Source organism: Mastacembelus armatus, chromosome 5 (assembly GCF_900324485.2).
Source record: "Mastacembelus armatus chromosome 5, fMasArm1.2, whole genome shotgun sequence".
Lineage (NCBI taxonomy): Eukaryota > Metazoa > Chordata > Actinopteri > Synbranchiformes > Mastacembelidae > Mastacembelus > Mastacembelus armatus.
In genome coordinates, this window is record NC_046637.1 from 13,021,334 (window position 1) to 13,042,623 (window position 21,290).

General features: G+C 44.7%; 1 protein-coding gene across 1 annotated transcript in view; it reads left to right on the forward strand.

Annotated features, from left to right (window-relative positions):
* erc2 (ELKS/RAB6-interacting/CAST family member 2) overlaps positions 1-20,502 on the forward strand; it is a 46,911-nt gene extending 26,409 nt beyond the window's left edge. The window contains 16 exon segments of the mRNA XM_026306311.1: positions 1,519-1,674; positions 2,423-2,590; positions 3,089-3,256; positions 4,027-4,164; positions 4,919-5,059; positions 5,367-5,507; positions 8,317-8,546; positions 12,053-12,175; positions 13,988-13,999; positions 14,317-14,440; positions 14,551-14,711; positions 18,554-18,701; positions 19,386-19,462; positions 19,907-19,970; positions 20,230-20,299; positions 20,426-20,502. Of these exon segments, the coding sequence (XP_026162096.1) occupies positions 1,519-1,674; positions 2,423-2,590; positions 3,089-3,256; positions 4,027-4,164; positions 4,919-5,059; positions 5,367-5,507; positions 8,317-8,546; positions 12,053-12,175; positions 13,988-13,999; positions 14,317-14,440; positions 14,551-14,711; positions 18,554-18,701; positions 19,386-19,462; positions 19,907-19,970; positions 20,230-20,256 (1,878 nt within the window). The 3' untranslated portion in view covers positions 20,257-20,299; positions 20,426-20,502.
* The last annotated feature ends 788 nt before the right edge of the window (positions 20,503-21,290 follow it).

Here is a 21,290-nt window from a genome sequence, read left to right on the forward strand (position 1 = left end):
GCTCTAGTATCTTTATAGTATTTACAACCACATTTCAATCTTTAAAATCAATGCATATAATATGTAAATATTTAAAATGCATTTACAGGGCCATAATCAGGGCCATCCATCTACTGAGCCACCAGCCTCACTGCAGAGGCCTGACATCACTTCCTCAAAATAAATCATGACATCATCGCTGAGCTGACCAAGCCCCTCTCACTTGGCGAGCTCGGCACTATGCAGGCCTCATCCTTCCCCTGTGCAGTCATGTGACATACAGAGCGAGGGAAGACCCGCCTTCTCCTCCTCCTCCTGTGCTGTGTAGGAAGACCCTGCATCTCTTCCTTCTCGGATCCTGTTGATTTGCATACAGAACGAGGGAAGACCCGCCTTCTCCTCCTCCTCCTGTGCTGTGTAGGAAGACCCTGCATCTCTTCCTTCTCGTCTCTCCCTCTGCTGGGTTGATGCTGATGGAAGCACGAATAATCCTCCCTCCCTTTCTCGCTTACATCCCTCCCGCCCTCTCCTTCTCACTCACTGGAGACAGTGCACAGTATATAGCCTGCCTGGTGCTACCATGGAAACAGGTGTGGTTGTTTATGACAGTGGAGGCCAGTATGCAGAGAGGTAGAGAGACACACAGTGTCAGAGAAAGACAGATAAGAGCAAGATTTACTTATTAGGTCGATGTACCACTGATTACATGTGGATGGAATAAAACCTCCCTCCATTTAAGGTACGGTGTCTTATGTCTATTGCAGGAATGTTAGTTCATTGATGTTCGTCTTGTAAGAAGGAGACTGAGGTGAGATGCAGTGGCAGGGCGAAGTGCATGGACATGTACTAGGCTCGTGCGTTGATGTTAACCCGTCAGATCCTTTTTTGGTAGACCATCTTTACCCATGTTCCTCTGCAGTGGGCTGTGACTGACCCTGCCACAAGTTCATAAGTTCAAAGCCACTAGGAAGAAAGAAGTATGGGCACAAAAAGAGAGAAAGACAGGAAGGAACGATTGCTCTTTGCTCTGCTGGAGGAGGAGATGGACCATGGCTAATCTTAAAGACGTTGTATTATTTATTTAAAAAGCCATGAAGCTAAAGCTGCACTCACAGTCACAGTCCAGAGAGTGGATTCTGCATTGATCTGCAAGCAGCTATGGCAAAAGCTGCATTTCGTTACTTTCCCTCTGCACGTTTCTCTCCGGCTTAGGCTGATCTCTCCGTGCTGGATGTGTGCTCCATATTACCCAATGGTGATTAATCCTCTGAGTTGATGCAAGGAACTGGGTAGAAAGCTTCTGATTCCATCGACAGATGCTGCAGTTGCTCTCTGTCACACCAAAGAGCTTCTTCCAGTTTCTCTTTATCTTTCTACTCTTCATTCTACACTCTCTCTGCATTTTAGTCCCTCTAAATCTTTTTTGTTGCTTGTCTGTCCCAGGCTCTTGCCTGTAGTTCAGGTTTATTTGCAGCATGCAACTTGTGGACATACCATTTTGGATTTTGAGATGTGTCTCCTTTGTATGTTTGTGTGCAGGACACCAAAATTGCCTCTCTGGAGCGCAACATCCGAGATCTAGAAGATGAGATCCAAATGCTAAAGGCAAACGGCTTACTGAACACAGAGGATAGAGAGGAGGAGATCAAACAGATGGAGGTCTACAAGAACCACTCTAAGTTTATGAAGACCAAGGTAGATACTCTCTGCACTACATGCACATGCACTTATTGAAATAAGGATAGCTGAAAAACACAGTTGTTGTTCCAGGGTACAGATAAACCTTTTCAGAGAGGAGAATACCAAATTAAGCTGATGTGTCACTTAAATTTGCTGCTTTAGTGTTAAGTGTTGTCAGCAAGTAGTACAGCAGTTTTTATTTTTTTGTGAACTCAATGTCATTATTACCACAAAAAGCAAAATCAGCAAATATACATTACTAGATGTTCAAAGGGTAAAACTACCCACAGAATCATTGCAATAGATTAATTTTGATTAAACAAACTACACCTGCTTTATTTCAGGCTTTTGGCTGCTGCATGATAGTAGTTATAGCTACACCATAAAACCTCCAGCAAACGTAGTCACCTAAAATCTGTGTTTATGTAAAGCTATATGTGCCTGTCACTCTCTGGGGCACTGACTCTGACAGTACCACTTAATTATTTGACTAAGCACAAAGAGGCCACAGTTTTGTTATTCTATTTTTAAACCTCATTTCATCAATCATGAATAAAGATGATGCATAATATATGATGAATGCAGGGTAGTCAGTCCCAAATGCATTTTGAATGAGAGGAAAATGTGCACATGAAAAGACTGTATTGCCTAAAAAGCAGTTTCCATTTCTTTCACTCTGTCACGCGTGTGCCATAATGTTAGGACGTTATGTCACTAGTACAGTAACAGGTTCTGCATGTTGTCTGATTCGTGTATCGTACAGATTGACCAGCTGAAACAGGAGTTGTCAAAGAAGGAATCGGAACTGCTGGCTCTGCAAACAAAACTAGAGACCCTCAACAATCAAAACTCAGACTGCAAACAGCATATTGAGGTGCTCAAAGAGTCGCTCACTGCCAAGGAGCAACGTGCTGCCATCCTGCAAACAGAGGTAATTTAAAAAAAAACCTTAACTTGTTTGTACACAAACAGTAAATCATAGCCAAACTGTGCAAATAATAGGCTTGCTCTAGGCCTCAGGCTTATTATTGCAAATCATATCAGCACTTTATTTACTTTGTGGACTAACTGAACTGTGAGGGCAGGGCAGATCCAAGGAAAGAGCAAGCCTCAATGCACTGTTACAGCACATCTACTAAACATCAAAAACAAGAAAAGGCTGTACTAATAAAACAAAACAATAACTGTAACTGCATTACAGTTACTAGAATGCACTAGAATGCAGTAAATGAAGATCACCAAAGTAATAAAAACAGTTGTATGGAGATTAGCTATAAAATAAATAACTATCTGAAAGCACTTTCAATACTATTTTCCCTGCCACTGTATAAATAATTAAGTAAGTTTTAAATAAGTTTTCTCTTTTATTTTAAAGCATGATAACCAGATGGATTTTCTCTAAGGTGTTTTTGGCTGTGTGTTTCTGCAGGTGGATGCTCTACGTCTGCGTCTGGAAGAAAAAGAGTCCTTCCTGAACAAAAAAACCAAGCAGCTGCAGGACTTGACTGAAGAGAAGGGCACTCTTGCCGGAGAAATCAGGGACATGAAGGACATGCTAGAGGTCAAAGAAAGAAAGATCAATGTCCTGCAGAAGAAGGTGAGAATCAGAGGTGTAGAAAATTTTACTATTTTATGGGTGTATAAAGGAATGAAAAGAAACTGAAAGTCAGGGGGAACATGCACACAGGAAAATGTTATAACCATTTGCAAACTACTCTGTGTTATTGTTGCTGATTTTATGGGTTATGGTGAGTAGGTGGAGGTCTGTGTGCTGTCAGTGTGTGTTTCACATGTAGTCAGAAATGTTAGATGATGAGGGGAGTGAGTTATTCTATCTGATTTTTGTGTCTTGGAGTAAAACAGAGTGGTTACGCTCTCCATTAAGAGTGAGAGTTTGTGTTGCTCTCAGGGGGAATGTGTCCATAAAAAGATAAGCAAGAAGATATTTCTGCCTTGCTGGCTCTAGTGTGTATCTGTGCTATAAATACCCACAGAGTGTTACTTCCCCTGTCACCCTGACCTGCTCTCCAATTCCCTTTGCTTGTTTTTCCTCACTTGTGCTATCACACCCCCTCTCCGTCATCCATCTACTTTTATCTCCCTCTTTGTTATCTTTTGTGATGTCTAATTCTTTGTTTATCTCCTGATGTGCTTATTTGTTTTTGTTTCAGTGCATGCATGTTAATGTCTCTTAATAGCTTTTACAGTCTTAATGGCACAGCACATTTCAGACTATGAGCATAACTCGCTAGTTATCTATGTTTCTCTACATTTTGAAGGGTTCCATGGGTTCAGTTACATGTTTCTCTGCCTTTTTCCTGCCTCCTGTGGCACTTCCATCCTGTCGGTCTCTCCCTCTTGGGGCAGATTGAGAACCTGCAGGAGCAGCTGCGTGACAAAGACAAGCAGCTGGGGAACCTGAAGGACAGGGTCAAGTCTCTGCAGACTGACTCTAGTAACACAGACACTGCCCTGGCCACGCTGGAGGAGGCACTGTCCGAAAAGGTACAGGACTGCAGTAAAATGATGATGCAAAGATTTATATCTCACTTTTTAGAATTTACCAGCTGCTACAAGATTGCTGCAAATCATTTTACATTCCTTGGATGAATTGAATAACATTTCATTTCCAGGCCTTGTTTTTTTTTTTACCTCCAAAAGTGAAACAGAGTCTTCACTTTTTATCCTACCCCCAAGTAGAAAAAAATAACTATAATTTTTTTAAGGGATCTCCAGAGATCCTGTGCACATTTGCCTGTGTGCAGCCTGGAGAAGCATAATTTCAGCTTGAGTGGGTTAAGAATAAGAACAGTAACTGGTCATGTATAAATATGTCAGCTGAGGCAATTTTTATAATCCAGAATTGGGCAGTTTTACATGATGTGATTTCATTACTGCTCCAGTTTGGTTTCCTGTTCCCATTCGAATGACCTTTTTATTATTTCCTCCATACTGGATAGAGTAAAATTCCAAGATGGTCTCCCTAGATTCACATGTGATTTCTACTGGAGATATTAAGAATTTCAAACAATGAAATGCACTTTAAAAAAATGAAATGCAGATGTAGTACTAAATCCTTGTCTCTGATTCTGCTTCAGATATACATGTGACAAATGGTGAGATCACTTGAGAGCTGCTAAAGATTTGCTTGAGTATGTTGCTTGAGAAATGTGTCTTATTTTTCACTTTCAGAGAAGAATTTTTAAAAAGGAACTTTGTTTATTCAGCCACTTCTTTTGTTTTTGTCTGTATGTGTTAGGAGAGGATTATTGAGCGTTTAAAGGACCAAAGAGAGAGGGAAGACAGAGAACGTCTGGAAGAAGTGGAGTCCTATAAAAAAGAGAACAAGGACCTGAAGGAGAAGGTCAACAGCCTACAGATAGAATTAACAGAAAAGGAGGTCAGTCAGTACACACGGAGTGAAGAGATTTTCTGTTTATGGAAGGCCATACAGGAGTGCACTGATGATTGAATATTGCCCAGATGTTTCTCTGCTGAACTATAAAGTATGAACCGCATCTCTATGTACTGTATAGCCTGTGTCATACTACATTCTCTCAGTAGGCCTCTGTATGACATTTAAGCTGCTACCTCTGGCCTAGTTATACACGCTAACAGTGTGGTGGCCTACCTGGTTTGAACTTGACAATCTTACTGTCTTTTCTCCAAGCAAACTCACTTTCTCTGTGCTGTTTGTCTATCTGTAGTCCAGTCTCATTGATCTGAAGGAACATGCATCATCCCTTGCGTCTTCAGGCCTCAAGAAGGATTCAAAGCTTAAATCACTGGAGATAGCCATTGAGCAGAAAAAAGAAGAGTGTAGTAAGTTGGAGACACAGTTGCAGAAGGTAGGTGTGCTTTCATGTTGAAAGCATGAGGACACTGATCTTTTTTTTTTTAAATGTGCTAAATTGATCATTCTTGCTATATATGACTCAACCTGCAGTTTTGAGGCAACCAATCTGGAAAAATCCAAGCACCTAATTCAAGGAGAAAACAAGTCAGTATTAGCTAAGCTAACGTGACGCCGCAACATGTTCATGCAAATTTACAGCTGTTGGCAAAAAAGTTTCACCATGAGGTTTATGCTGTTTGAGAGTATTTGTTTGTATCATCTCTGTTTGCTAAGGATGACTGTATGACATGACTGAAAGCTCCAGAGCAGCTACAACATGGACAAAAATTAAAAGTTTTAATAATTTTATTGTAGCTAAATTGTTGTGATGAAAAGGACATTGAGACGTCCAATTTCCACAGTAGTACCACTATAATGTTGTTTTTAATACTAACTAGAGTTTTATATGGTTAATGCTTCAGCTTTGGCTGAACTGTATAAAATAGTTCTTTTATTTCAGTTCAGAGTTTGGATTCATATTGATAAAGTGAGTTTTCCCTGCTCAGAAATACCTACAACTCAGATCTTGCATTGTGTGTCATTTTCATAATGGAAAATGCTGAAGAATTCTGATTAACTTAACTAATAATAAACTCCTCAGTGTAGAAAACTGTGACATGTAAAACATTTAGCAGATATAAAAAACACCAAGGTGAACACTGTGAAAATCCTTAATCCTTCATTAAGTTGATTCCTTGTATGAAAAGAGCAAAAATTGTGTCAATATCCCTGTAATCCAGACCAAACAAGATAAAAAAAATCCAGCTTTATGTAAAAGACAGTTAATTAGGATAGTGAGTACCATCATGCTCTCTCTCCTCTAACTTCGTTACGCCACTGCTGGGAGCAGACAATCCATTAAATACCCCCCTCTGTCTTGTTCTACTCCATAATCCACAGACTATCCCTGTGTTTGTTCGACCGCATTTATTTGTCAGTTTGTGTAGCCCTGAACCTGCAACAACATGTGCTGTAACTGATGCTAACAATCTGTCAAATATGTATTGTAACATGTCTGATCCTGCTGTTTTCTCCCCGGCCTCAAACAAAATCCTGACGCTTCCCCCTTCCCCCGACACTGCTTCCTTCAACCCCTCTGTTTGCAATGTAGCAAGCTGAGCAACTATTCAGTCACATGAACAATCCTGTAAGTCCCTCTCTTAAGATCTCTGAGGCACATGTTGAAAGCATGAGGACACTGATATTTTTTTTTTTAAATGTGCTAAATGGTGATCATGTCAGGCCCAAGCACAGGTTCTGCTTTTACCCACTGACCCACTCAGATGCATGACCATTGCACTGTAATGATTTACTGAGCTTTAGATTGCACTCAGAGTCCTGTGTAATATATTCATTCTGCAAGTGTTGGTGTTTGTGACATATGGTGACACTGGTGCTAAATATACAATATGTAAAGTTAGCAGTATTTATTTATTTCTAATTTTTTTAATTGTATAGTTCCTTTTTCAGTGATTAGTTAGTTTAACCAAAGTGAGATTCTTTTACTTAACCACACAATAGAATGGAAAGTTCTCTGCACACTAAGCTCGAAAAGATAAAACTAAACTTTCAGTCCTGCAAATTTATAAAATTTGGAAATACCAGAGCCTACACTGGCACAAAACACCTGTGCTACACCTGTGCTTTGTAATGCAAGTACACATGAGAAATGAATTCTTGTTCTTGAGGGTCAAAATGCAAGAATCAACCTCTTCATAATGGCTACTGAGATTGGTAATATAATGGAAGTGAAAAGCGTTTTCTCGTATGTTTCGACACCTACAGTAACATGGTGAACCAGAAACATTTAAAATGTTTGACATACCTCTACAATGATTAGTCATTCTGAAATAATTTTACAGTCAAATCAGTGCGAATAATCTGCCACAAAATAAATCCCGACAATGCTCCTTCTGCTTAAAATATAAAACTTCCAAGCTGACAGATTGACCTGGTCCCTGTTGCGCCTTACTCAACTTTCTTTTGACTGACAGTAGCAAACACTGTGCAGCTTTGTTGGATTTGCATGATTTGGTTTATCTTGTTGCATGTTGTCAGTGTAAAGTGTTGCCACGCTTCTCTACTGTTACAGTGTGGTGTGGTTAGCTGAGGTATCAGCTGTGGTGGGAGATCACTGCAGTGTCCTGATGGATGGCTCTGTACAAATATTGCACTTTTGCAGCGTATGTTGACATGTGTGGCTGAATATTGTCTTGAGGGTGATGTGTACTGTTGTTCAGGGAAAGGTACAAACTGTTGCAATAATGGCAAGATTAACCCATTTTGATTAAACAACAGCGCTTTGATTAGTTTGTGGCAGGTAATCAATGAGAGACGATAATGATTTAGCATTTCATGATTTATAACAAATTTTGCTTATTAAAATTGTGTATAAACACAAGACATACATGCACAGTGCTGTATTCTGCACACTCACCCAAGTGACTAGGAGTCTCAGAGGGCTATTAAATGGAGCTAAATAATAGCTCTGTTAAAGCTAATGAGCCAGTACCAGTAATGATGCCCTTGTCCACAACATTTTACTCGACTTTAGTCATTCAGAAAGTGAGGAAGCGAGCAGGGGGAGTAGGTAATCTCAGACATAGATGGACGACAGTGTACCATATGTATCTATCTTCACCGGGCAGTAAAACATTCTGTGCTGCACCGCAGGGTTGTGTTGACATTATAATATTAATAGAGTACGTGTTTGGGTCTGTACATGTTCGTATGTGTCTTTCTCTGGTGTGTGGATGCAGAAGGCCCACGAGGTAGAGCAGCAGTCGGGCTCCAGAGGGAACCCAGAGTATGTGGACCGAGTGAAGTTGTTGGAGAAAGAGGTGAGCTACTACAAGGATGAAGCCAGCAAAGCTCAGGCGGAGGTGGAGCGACTGCTGGACATCCTGCGGGAAGTGGAGACTGAAAAAAATGACAAGGACAAGAAGATTGCTGAGCTAGAAAGGTAACTAACTCTGACTGTCTGGAGAAGTTAGTTCAGTTAGGAGAGATATATTGGAATTGTATGGAAGTTTTAACTAGGAATGGGAATTAATAAGATTTTATTGTTACCAATGCCATTATTGATTCTGCTTATTGATGCCCCTAATGATTTCCTGATCAGTTTTCTGTATTAAAAAACGCTAGATCTGCACAGGTTTTTAGCTTAAATGCAGCAGTTATCTTTGATTCTGAACACAGTATTGCACAGAATTCCACCAAAACTAACACATCAAGAAAACACAGTTAAAACACAATCTATCATCTGTTAAATCAATACAACTGAATTCACAGTTCTCGTAAGACAGAAAACTGTTGTGTTTTCAGTTATTTGAAACTACTACCTAGGTAGGTTATGCAATAGGAACTCTGAAAGATGGATAGACAGTTATGCAATGATATAAAAATTTTGAATGTAGGAATTTGGACATAAATTTTGATAAAATGGGAGTGATGGAGAACAGGTAGACATTATTAGTAGTAGACAGTAGAAGACATAGTAGACATTAACCCACATTGAATTCTCACCAAAGCTTCACTTAAAGATATTTTATTGTCAGTGTAGCCTGTACTGATGTAATTACCCCTTTGTGTCTCATTTGTTATCTTTATAATCCTATAGTGAGTCCAACTCAATTGGAAGAAGAGTTACATGTCAAAGACTGTTAAAGGTTGGGTCACCAAATTATCAATAAATGTTTTCTCTTATACTTCTGCTATTAACAATGCTTTGAGATATTGCTTTCTGAGATTTCGTCTGTGATGTTAGCACGAAAACAAAACGTGTTATTTTGTCATTTAGCAACATAACACTTTAATGCCACTGTTTTGGCTCTGAGGTTTTTAGCAGTATATTCTCTTACTTCCTCTTCAGGTTGAACAGTCAAGGTTCTAATCTCACTTGGTTGTGCTTGTCAGTTTTAAAGGGCCCTGTACTGTTCGATCTGTATTTCATGTGAAATTTCACGTTTTTGTATCAATGTACTGTCATTTTCATGTTTTTATGTACAAGTGTCAACACACTGTACTGTAGTAGAGCCATTCATAGGCTTGGATAATACACCCAAAAATAATTTTAATGGACAATAGTTGCAGCTGGATGTATTCCAGAAAAGGGAGGAGCATAGGGTGACACATAAGAGTGGAGGCAGGAGCACACAAGTTGATTACATCTTGTGCAGACGTTTCAACCTGAAAGAGATCACTGACTGCAAAGTAGTGGCTGGGGAGAGTGTAGCCAGACAGCATAGGATGATGGTGTGTAGGATAACTCTGGTGGTGAGGAAGATGAAGAGGATGGAAATGTGTTGAAATGTGTTGACAGGTGCCACAAGTGTGATGGAAAGATGGAAGGAATACTTTGAAGAGTTGATGAATGAGGAAAATGTTAGCACAGAGTAGAAGAGGTGACTGTTGTGGAGCAGGAAGTAGCAAAGATCAGTAAGGATGAAGTGAGGAAGGCGCTGAAGAGGATGAAAAGTGGAAAGGCAGTTGGTCCTGACGACATACCTGTGGAGGTACGGAAGTGTTTGGGAGAGATGGCAGTAGAGTTTTGGACTGGGCTACTTAAGATCTTAGTGAGTGAGAGGATGCCTGAGGAATGGAGGAGAAGTGTACTGGTGCCCATCTTTAAGAACAAGGGAGACGTGCAGAGTTGTGGAAACTACAGAGGAATAAAGCTGATGAGTCACACAATGAAGTTATGGGAAAGAGTAGTGGAGGCTAGGCTGAGGTCAGAAGTGAGCATTTGTGAGCAGCAGTATGGTTTCATGCCAAGAAAGAGCACCACAGGTGCCGAGAGAGGAGCTGTGGTTTTGTATTAGGAAGTCTGAGTTCCAGAGAAGTATGTTCGAGTGATGCAAGACATGTATGAGAGCTGTAAGACAGTGGTGAGGTGTGCTGTAGGGGTGACAGAGGAGTTCAAGGTGGAGGTGGGACTGCACCAAGGATTGGCTTTGAGCCCCTTGTTGTTTGCTGTGGTGATGGACAGGCTGACAGATGAGGTTAGACAGGAATCTCCGTGGACCATGATGTTTGCAGATGACATTGTCATCTGTAGTGAGAGCAGGTGGAGGAAAAATCTAGAGAGGTGGAGGTTTGCTCTGGAAAGGAGAGGAATGAAGGTTAGTCGCAGTAAAACAGAATACGTGTGTAAATGAGAGGGACTCAAGTAGAATGGTGAGCTTACAGGAAGTAGAGGTGAAGAAGGTGGAGGATTATAAGTACCTAGGGTCATCAGTCCAGAGCAACGGAGGGTGTGGAAAAGAAGTGAAGAGACGTGTGCAAGCAGGTTGGAACGGGTGGAGGAAAGTGTCAGATGTGATGTGTGACAAAAGAGTATCAGCAAGAATGAAAGGAAAGGTGTACAAGACAGCGGTGAGACCAGCAATGTTGTATGGTTTAGAGACAGTGGCAGTGAGAAAAAGACAGGAGGCAGAGCTGGAGGTAGCAGAGCTGAAGATGTTCAGGTTCTCTTTGGGAGTGACGAGGATGGATAGGATCAGGAATGAGTACATCAGAGGGACAGCTCATGTTAGATGTTTTGGAGAAAAAGCCAGAGAAGCCAGATTGAGATGGTTTGGACATGTTCAGAGGAGGGACAGTGAATATATTGGTAAAAGGATGCTGAGGTTAGAGCTGCCAGGAAGGAGGCCTAGAGAAAGACCAAAGAGGAGGTTCTTGGATGTAGTGAAGAAGGACATGAGGATAGTTGGTGTGGGTGTGAAGGATACAGAGGATAGGGTTAAATGGAGGCAGATGATTCGCTGTGGTGACCCCTGAAGGGAGCAGCCGAAAGGAAAAGAAGAAGAAGAAGAAGTTGCAGCTGGAAGTAGAGCAGGATTTTGTACAAGTTCTGCCAATATGTTAAATGTTATATTAGATCACACTTAGTCACCTGCTCAATGGCAGATTTAATTTTAAGGACCACTTAAATAATGTTGGTGGCCCCATCAGGTTTTGGGTCACCTCTATATGGGCTAAAGTGTCCACACTGGAATAACCTTTCGGTTTTGGTTTGGCTGATGTCTCTCTGGTCGAGGCTGCCATTTTAACATTAACCTGGAAAGGATGTCACACTGCTAAGACAGAGAAAAACCAAAGGACTGCATGAGAGGCGCACACATCACACTGTCTGCCAATGAGAGCCCACCTCCCATGCTAATGACAGTGATGCCACTTATTGTTAAAACCACTACACTTTCCTTCCCTGCCAGTGGTAGGGGCCACTTTGTTTCAGTGTCATGCTAATTCATTAGTGGTGTTTGATTAATTGAGTGTTCTTGTTCTTTTTGCCACCTTTACCCACTTCTTCTGTCTTGTTCCCTTTTCTATTTTCTGATTCATACCCACTTGTCCCTTTTTTACCCTCTGCTATTGAACACTTTCAACCTTGGACTTGAATCCCCTCTTTTCCCTTTCTCAAATTCGATTGTTTTTTTTTTAAATCAATCTCTACATCTCCCTCGCAACTCTTTCTCTGTTGTGTCATCTTGACACCAGCCCCCCTCCCTCTGCCCCTCGCCCCATCCCTCGTCCCGGTGGCAGAGCTCCCCCTGACCCGCTCCCTTCTGTGTCCGCTGCTCCCCAGCAGATAGGGGGCATGGTGTGGGATTTCCTGGGAAAGTGAGTGCTCTGCCCTGGCACTTCAGCTCGGCTGTGTGGTCTCTGACTACGACTGCTGCAACTGCATCTGGTTTCATCTGTGTGCCTTGGTCTGCCTGCTATCCACAGATCTTTGTATCAGATTGACACACTCTATCTGTACCATCTAATCTACCTGTGTGCGTGATACAAAGATCCCTGGATTCATGTTTCCTTTTATTTGTTTAGCATGTGTTTGCTTAGTGCTTAACTGTGTAAGCTAACTTGTAATGTGTGCCATGAATGGTTTTTGATCAGTCTGTGTGACCATGTGTGGTGTGTGTGTGTGTGTGTGTGTGTGTGTGTGTGTGTGTGAGAGAGAGTTGTATGCTTAATTAGTCAAACTGCATGTGACAATCAGCAATAACAGCCATCAATCTGTGCACTGACATTTATAAGACTTAAGTCAACAAAAATGTAGTTGTATAATGTGTGATTAATTGTACAAAAATACTGTGAGTGCAAAACATCAGCTCATATTATTTGAAATATATGTCCCATTAGTATATACTTATACTATACTTAATGATTCACTGAACTGTAAGTGTCACTTCACACTGTTGTTCATGAGGCCTGTTGCTGTAATGATGCATGGTAAAGTCACATAGTAAATCACACCAAAGACTCAGCCTGCAACTCAATTTCACAATTAACACTAGAGGAGTTTCACACTTGTAATTAAGACATTATCACATTTTGCACTTGTATATAAATATTTAATACTCTAAATACTAAATTATATACTGTTTAATTAGCAGTATATAGAACTTGGTGTGATTTTTCCCAACGGCTTTTGCTTCATCCATTGTAGTTTTCTATAGGTATTTGTTACACCTCGTTGTGTCCTTTGTTGAAATATCTTGCTTACATGTTTATATATCTTACACACATACACCCTTTTGTGTCTTTTTTTGGTGTTTGGTTTGGCTGTTTGTTGTAGCTTTTCTCTGTGTAGGAAGAGTCTGTCCTTAGAGCTGAGGCCTCCTCCTGCCATGAGCATGCTTCCCTTGCTCATTCCAGCCACCCATCTGCCCTCCTCACCCTACATCACCCTCCGCATATGTAACTCTGTCACCCTCACACCATCAAATAATCCCAGTAATGTCACCTGACAGCCCCTCTCTTCTGAAGTGGTTTTTCCCAGTGCCCACCTTTCTGCTCTCCTGTCCAACTTGACCCACTCCACCCTGCCTAGCTTGCTCTACCAGACACTAAGGAAAATGATCACCCTAGTGGCCTGCATGAATAGAACAGCTGTGCTCCAGGTCTACACATGCTCAGTGAGTGAGGTGCTGTAGTAGGTAGGGTTTGGACTGAGCCCTCAGTCTTGAAGTGTGTCGGTTCAGTTGGGTCTCTTCTGTCTGAACAACCCTGCATCCATAACTGACTAACTCAATCCTTTTTGCCTACTTGGTTAAACCACCATTGGCTTCCCTTCCTTTTGCTCGGCACTTAAACCTGTCCTCCTATCCTCTTCTTTTTCCCAGCTGATTTATGCCTGTCTGACTGCATGTCTGCCACTCCCCGGCTTGGCAGCAGATGCACATGGCTCCATTTTTTCAGAGAAGTGCATCCTGCATTAGCTGTGTCAGGCTATCACAGGCGCCTTTATAATCACCCATGTTGTTTGACAGTGAACACACTGGGTCCTCTGTATATTTTATTTGTGGTTATTCTGGTTCTAATGTCTTTTTTTTTTACTTTTTCCTGTGTTTGCTCTCGTCTCCTGCTTTCAATTCCTCCACTTGTCCCGTTATTCCATTCTCGTCTACCTTTTCCTCTCCCCATCTGCAGTCTAGCTCCCAGGTAAGTTATGTCCCCATCCCTCTACTGAACCCCCTGCTAACTCTGGTGCTTAAACCTGGGAGTCATCACAGTAATGTCACATTAACACAAAGCTATCAATTCATCTGTGGTGCGCATGTCTTGTTGCTGTCCTGGAATCTCAATACTGGTACTGTTAGTCTCATTCAAAATGCATCTAAAGTGATTGTCCATTACACTGTACTTGTTCTATTTGTGTTTCATGTTTTTGTTGTGGTATACAACAGACACAACTACTAGAACTGGATTCAGAAAAATAATTGGAATGGAAGTACTTTTAAGTTTTTTTGGTTTTACAGACAAGGAGGCAAAGACCAGACTAAGAAGGGTTCAACCATCAAACTGGGACCACAAGGGGACAAGAAAGGCTTAGGACAGGACCCTCGTAAAGAAAGCTCAATGGATAGTGGTCACCACTTAAAGGTGCAGATTGACACATAATTTACCAATTATGATATACATTAGGTTTTAGCACTTGAAATGTATGCCTTGAAGGTGTTTTGTCTGTGTGTTCCCACATCATTATCTGTCAGTTGGAGGAGCTGATGAACACACTGGAAAGGACAAGGCAGGAGCTGGATGCCACCAAGCAGCGTCTCTCTTCCACACAGCAGTCTCTGCAAGAGAGAGACACTCATCTCACCAACATGAGACAAGAGCGCAGGAAACAACTGGAGGAGATCCTAGAGATGAAGTTAGTGTCACCATGACTTGATGTCTGCCTTGCAGAGACAGCCTATTGTCTGCTTATCTTAATGTGTTTGTGGCAAATCCATGAATGGATTTTTTTCCATGGAAAAATTTTTGCTTTATTATCTACCAGTTAATTTATGAAGATTTCTGAGATGAGAAATAAAGCATGCTGTCACGGGGTGTGGGTGGTGTGGTGAGAAGGAGGAGAGGTGAGGACCCAAATGCAGGACAACTGAGGCGTTTATTCTTTCCCGGGATTTCCAGGACGAACACAAACCACAAAACCAAAAACCGAATGAAACGGTAACTCGAAAGACCGAGTGAAACGGTCACTACACAAACACAAATACTACAAGGGGCATCCACAGTATCCAACTAAATGCAACTAATGCTTCGGCACCGAACAAAGGGACAAGGGAGGTATAAATAGGGGAAACACAAAAGGTAATCAAACACAGGTGAAACTAATAAACACAGATAACTAACAAAGCTGCCAGGGACCAGAACACAGGGAAAAGGAAGTCTTAACAAAATAAGAGTCCTCTGGCAGGAAGTTCCGAGGGGACTCATGACAGGACCCCCCCCCCCCCAAGGCCGGATACCAGACGGCCCACGAGTTCCACCAAAAGTCCAGGGTGGGGGGGGGGGAACACAGTTTATGACCCCTAACCGGGCAGAGTCCTGGGTCGATCCGCTGATCGGCTCCGCGGGCACACAAGGTCTGAGGCCGTTCCAGAGGACGGCCTCTCTGACAGGCGAAGGTTGGGACCGTTCGGGAGAACGGCCTCCGAGACGAGCGAGAGTCCTCACAGGCTAGCGTGGATCCGGAGCCGTTCCGGGAACGCTGGTAGCTGCCGCATTGGCGGCCACGGCTCCGGGGCTGCTGCAGAGACGGCTGAGACGGCCGGGGAGGCTGCTGCAGACGGCTGACGCGGGAGGCTGCTGCAGAGACGGCTGAGACGGCCGGGGAGGCTGCTGCAGAGACGGCTGTGACGGCCGGGGAGGAGCTGGCTGGACTTTGGCGCGCGTAGCTTGGTTGCGGCTCTGAGGGACTGGGACAGGCAGCGGCAGCTGCGGCTCAGGGGACGAAGGCAGCGGCTGCTGCGGCTCCGGAGACGAAGGCAGCGGCTGCTGCGGCACTGGAGACGAAGGCAGCGGCTGCTGCGGCACTGGAGACGAAGGCAGCGGCTGCTGCGGCACTGGAACCTCTGGTGATGGCTGCCGCTGCGGCGGCTCGGGAACCTCTAGTGACGGCTTCTGCTGCGGCTGCTCGGGAATCGGCTGCACGGGGGTCGGCCGCTTGGGAGTCGGCCGCTCGGGACACGGCAGCTCGGGACACGGCAGCTCGGGCAGCTGTTGCGGAGGCTCTGGCTCAGGCGGTAGTCCGGAAGGTCCAGGGGATTTCTGCCCCGGGGACTCCGGTGGCGCTGGTAGCTGGGCCTCAACGCGGGCGCCAACATCGTGACGCTGCGGGGCTGGAGCTGGCAGGGCTTGAGCCTCGGCGTGGGCGACTTCACCACGCCAAGGGACGGGAACAGGCTGGAAGGGGACCTCAGCGGGGACGTCGTCATCGGCGCGCTGAGGCTCGGGAATCCAGGGCAGAACCTCAGCGGGGACGCCATCGTTGGCACACTGAGGTTCCTGCGGCGGGGTAAGTGCCTCAGCGGGGACGTCAACGTCGGCACACTGAGGCAGCGGGATCCTGGGGAAATCCTCAGCGGGGACGCTGTCGTCGCGCACTGAGGCTCAGGGATCCGGACCGGGACCTCAGCGGGGACGCCGTCGTCAGTGCACTGAGGCTCGGGTTGCGGCTGTAGCTGCGAGGTGGTGGCTTGGAGCTCCAGCGGCGGAGGGCGACATGACGCTGGCATCGGCGCACAGGAAGGCTGGCTGGCCGAGTTGAGCTCCAGCAATGTCGGCCATGACACCACGCTGGGGCTCGGGATACCGGGGTCATGCTCCAGCAGGGACGGCTTCGTCGGCACACTGGAGCTGGGAAGGCAGGTGGAAACCTCAGCCGAGGCGGCGTCATCGGCGCGCTGAGGCTGAGGGATCCAGGGCAGAACCTCGGCGGGGACGCCATCATCGGCACACTGAGGTTCCTGCTGCGGGGTAAGTGCCTCAGCGGGGACGTGAACGTCGCCGCACTGAGGGTGCAGGATCCTGGTCGGAACCCCCGCGGGGACGCTCTCGTCGGCACATGAGGGTTCGGGTTGCTGCGGCAGCGGCGAGGTGGTGGCTGGGAGCTCCAGCGACGAGCGGCGGCTGGGCTTGGACTGCCGAGCTGGTGATTCCGCCTCCCTGCTCCGACGCCGTCGCTGTCGGCGATCCCGTCGAGCAGCGCGGGGGGACTCGGGTTGGGCAGCAGCGAGGAGGGACCCGGGCTGGGCAGCAGCGAGGAGGGACCCGGGCTGGGCAGCAGCGGGTGTGCCGCCGGCGGAGGCGGGGACCAGATCCCAGGGAGCCAGGGACTCGGCCTTCACCTCCTGCCAGATGGCGCGTGCCTCTGCTGGGGACAGCCGCTGAGGCTCAGGAGCTGGTGGCGGGAGAACCGGTGTCTGAGGCTGGGACTCTGGCGACTGGGACGCCGGGGCGAGGGAAGGAGCCGAGGTGGTGGGAGGCCAGAACTCCGGTGGAGGCGACTGGAGAACCGCGAGGCACCTGCTCTTGACGCCTTGGAAAGGAGCCTGCTTATCTCTGCCTTCCTCCAGAAGAGCGTGGAGGGAGGAGAAGAGCTGGAACGCCGTTCTCACACTCTTCTTGGAGGTCTCGGGCGGCGTATGCTGCAGTCCCCGCAGCTGTTGGCCACACACCATCAGTCCCAGCGTGTAATCCGGGGCGAAACCCAGATACATCCGGAGCGCGGTGACACTGTCCTTCAGACACCGCTCCGGGAACAAACTCTCGGCCGGTCCTGCTGGGTCCATTTCTGGCCGAAGCATTCTGTCATGGGGTGTGGGTGGTGTGGTGAGAAGGAGGAGAGGTGAGGACCCAAATGCAGGACAACTGAGGCGTTTATTCTTTCCCGGGATTTCCAGGACGAACACAAACCACAAAACCAAAAACCGAATGGAACGGTAACTCGAAAGACCGAGTGAAACGGTCACTACACAAACACAAATACTACAAGGGGCATCCACAGTATCCAACTAAATGCAACTAATGCTCCGGCACCGAACAAAGGGACAAGGGAGGTATAAATAGGGGAAACACAAAAGGTAATCAAACACAGGTGAAACTAATAAACACAGATAACTAACAAAGCTGCCAGGGACCAGAACACAGGGAAAAGGAAGTCTTAACAAAATAAGAGTCCTCTGGCAGGAAGTTCCGAGGGGACTCATGACACATGTAGCTAATCCTTCATTTTATTCTAAGAGCATAGTCTAAAAACAAGATATTTTTTGCAGTAACCTCCTTTTGTCTTCTTAGCATCGACGTTGACAGGCAAACAGTGGAGATTCCAGGAAGTTACAGGCCAAAAAATAGTCCCACACATACAATAAACATATTCCACCATAAAGGCACAGCTTGTTGTTTATACATTTTGCTATTCATCTAGATTAACCCCTAATGCAAGCTGCTGCTAGCGGTTGCTTTATACGTAATCAATAAAGATAATTTTACATTTTACAACCACTTTAAAGCTTGATCCCCCTCAATAACAGTTTTACTGTAATTGCAGTTTTGACTTAGATGCAGTTAGAACTGATGTGGTTTATTTGACAGTTTTTTAGTTAAAAAAAATCATAATTAAACTGTTATAGTTCTATATACCATTTATTAAGTGTTCCTCCTGTATTATAGAAGTGTTAATGTCATAATGATGTTTTTCTTCTTCAGACAACAAGCTCTGCTTGCAGCTATCAGTGAGAAAGATGCTAATATTGCACTGCTGGAACTGTCTGCCTCCAATAAAAAGAAGACCCAGGAGGAGGTGCTGGCTCTCAAGAGGGAGCGGGACAAACTGATGCACCAGCTCAAACAGCATGTTAGTACTGCAGCACAGTATCAAAGAAATCTCTCTGCACTGTAGCTGGTTACCAAGGCAATCTGAATGAAAAATATAGCTGCACAATGTAACTAGCACATTTTTCCTAATTTTATCTACAGGGGATGGTGCACACACATGGACACTTATCTTTATTTCTAATTCAGGCTTTGGCCTACAGTCCCAAAGAAACCAGCACAGAGTTATGAAAGTCACTGCTTGGCCTAAAGGAAGTTCCAACATGTAACTCCCCTTTGAACACAAACTACAATTTTGATTTTTATGCTTAAAAAGTGATGATAGGTGGATTTGATACCTTTGGGCATAGTCATTTAACTTGTTTACCCCATTTTGAGTCTTTATACTGACGTTATGCTAAAGGGCTACTGCTTTTAATGTTATATTTACCATACAGACATGAGAGTGGTTGCTATCTTCCCATCTAGAAAGCATATTCGTGTGTGTCTCCAAAATGGAATTTTTCCAAGTGCAGTGATATATCCACAGCTGTCTAAAAACCTGAACATTATAAGGTTCAGTGTTAGATACAGTACATGGCTATTGTGGTGATTTGTATTATATTCTTAGGTGTCTCTGTTTTATGTCCATGATTCATTTTAAAGAAATAATGTTCACTTAATAACTCCAGATCAGCATGCACTAAACAGTTCTCTTTTCCTGCAGACACAAAGCAGAATGAAGTTGATAGCTGACAACTACGAAGATGAGCAGTATCATCCACATGGTCACATACACCTCCAGCCTCAGCTCCCTCATGCTCAGCCTCAACCCCAGCCTCAATATCCCCACCCTCCCCACGCCCAGCAGACTCCATATCCACATGCCCCGCATCCACAACATTCTCAGCACCCACAGCATCCACAGGCTCCCCCACAGCACCCACACCCCCAGCAGCCACAACCACAATACCCTCACCCTCCTCACCCACAGCACCCCCAGCAACACCCTCAGCATCCCCAGCCACCTCTCCAGCACCCTCGTCCCCCACAGCCCCAACACCCTCACCAACAGCACCCCCAGCACCCTGCACAGCACCACCATGGACATCCCCCTTCACAGCATCCTCATCCTCAGCATCCACATGGCCCTCCCCAACAAGGACCACACCCCCAACATCCCCATCCCCAGCATCCTCAGCACACGCAGCACCCACATCACACCCAGCATCAACGCCATCCTTCGCCCCATCATCGAGGAGGGCCACCTCGAGGACCAGGACATGCTGGTCATCGTCCCTCTCCAGACCAGGTTAGATGTCTCACCATGCTGTTCATGTTATAATTTTTAATGCTCCCACCAATTCACCAGTCATCTATCTCAACAGCCCTAGAAAATCTTTGCAGAAAGCAGCAAAATAGCTTCATACTTTGAACTTTGTCAGATACTCACTTATTGTCCAACACTTCCTGCAGTGCCACTTGTGTTTTTTGATCAGCAATTACTCCACTTTCTGTCTGTTTTCTTCTCAACGTGCATGTCATTGCATTTCCACTGCTGCCAAAAACAGGATGATGAGGAGGGCATATGGGCATAACCAATGGGCAGTATCAACCAAAGCTCTAATGTTGTTTTGAGGGGTGAGATATATTTAAGAAATTTCCAGTTTACAATTCTCAGCTCCCTGTCTGCTACAGTGTCTGCTGTGCTTTGTCACAAACTAAAAAACTGAATGACCTCTGGATATGTTTGTCTTTCACATTCAGATGATTCAGTCACTACTGGAGGAGCACAGCCATGTCATGATGTTAAAACACTACCCAGTCAAACATTTATTACCCCCCTCAGTCAATACTTTGAGTGACCTTTGTTTATTTTCCTGGGAAAAGAAGGATGCACTCAGGTGTGCAGGTCATGTGAGGGTCTACAGCAGAGCAGGTAATGTCATACCTTTCATCATAAGACACATGTATCAGAACATGCAGAAATTATTTTAAAAAATACATTATGTTAAAACTACATTTTCCAAGTCCAGCATATTTCATCTTCTTCATTTTCTGCTCCAGGTGACCTGGGACCTCTTCTTTGCAGGGGCAGATGTCCACCATAAAAGATCACAGATATGGGAATGAGTTTGATAGAAACAAGCAGATGTTGATGTCAAAAGTGCAACAGATGTGCTCTGTGTCAGATTGTTTCTTGAGATCGACGTGGCAGCTCTGTATCAGAGGTCTCACTGAGGTCACCTCACCTGTCTATCACCTGCTGAATGTGACACCTCTTCAGGCTAAAAACACTTTTGTGATCCTTCCAGTAGAGATTTGATGACTGTGCAGTATTTTTTTTCTTCATCCATTTTTGTTTGATTGGTTTAAGATCATGTTTGTATTGCTGTCTTTTTCCCCTGCCTGACTCACTCCTCTGGCTCTGGTTGGCTCCCCCCACCTGATTCTGTAATGTTATCCTTACTGCCCTCACAGTATACACACCCTTTGACATACAGTAGCTTCCTTTCACTAGCATGCTTTACACATACCAGATCTGAATGTTTTTAGTTTTTTTCATGTCATTTCTTGTTGGCAGAAGAAAGAGCTTTGAGCTGACTGATACTTAACCTTCACCTTGCCTGCA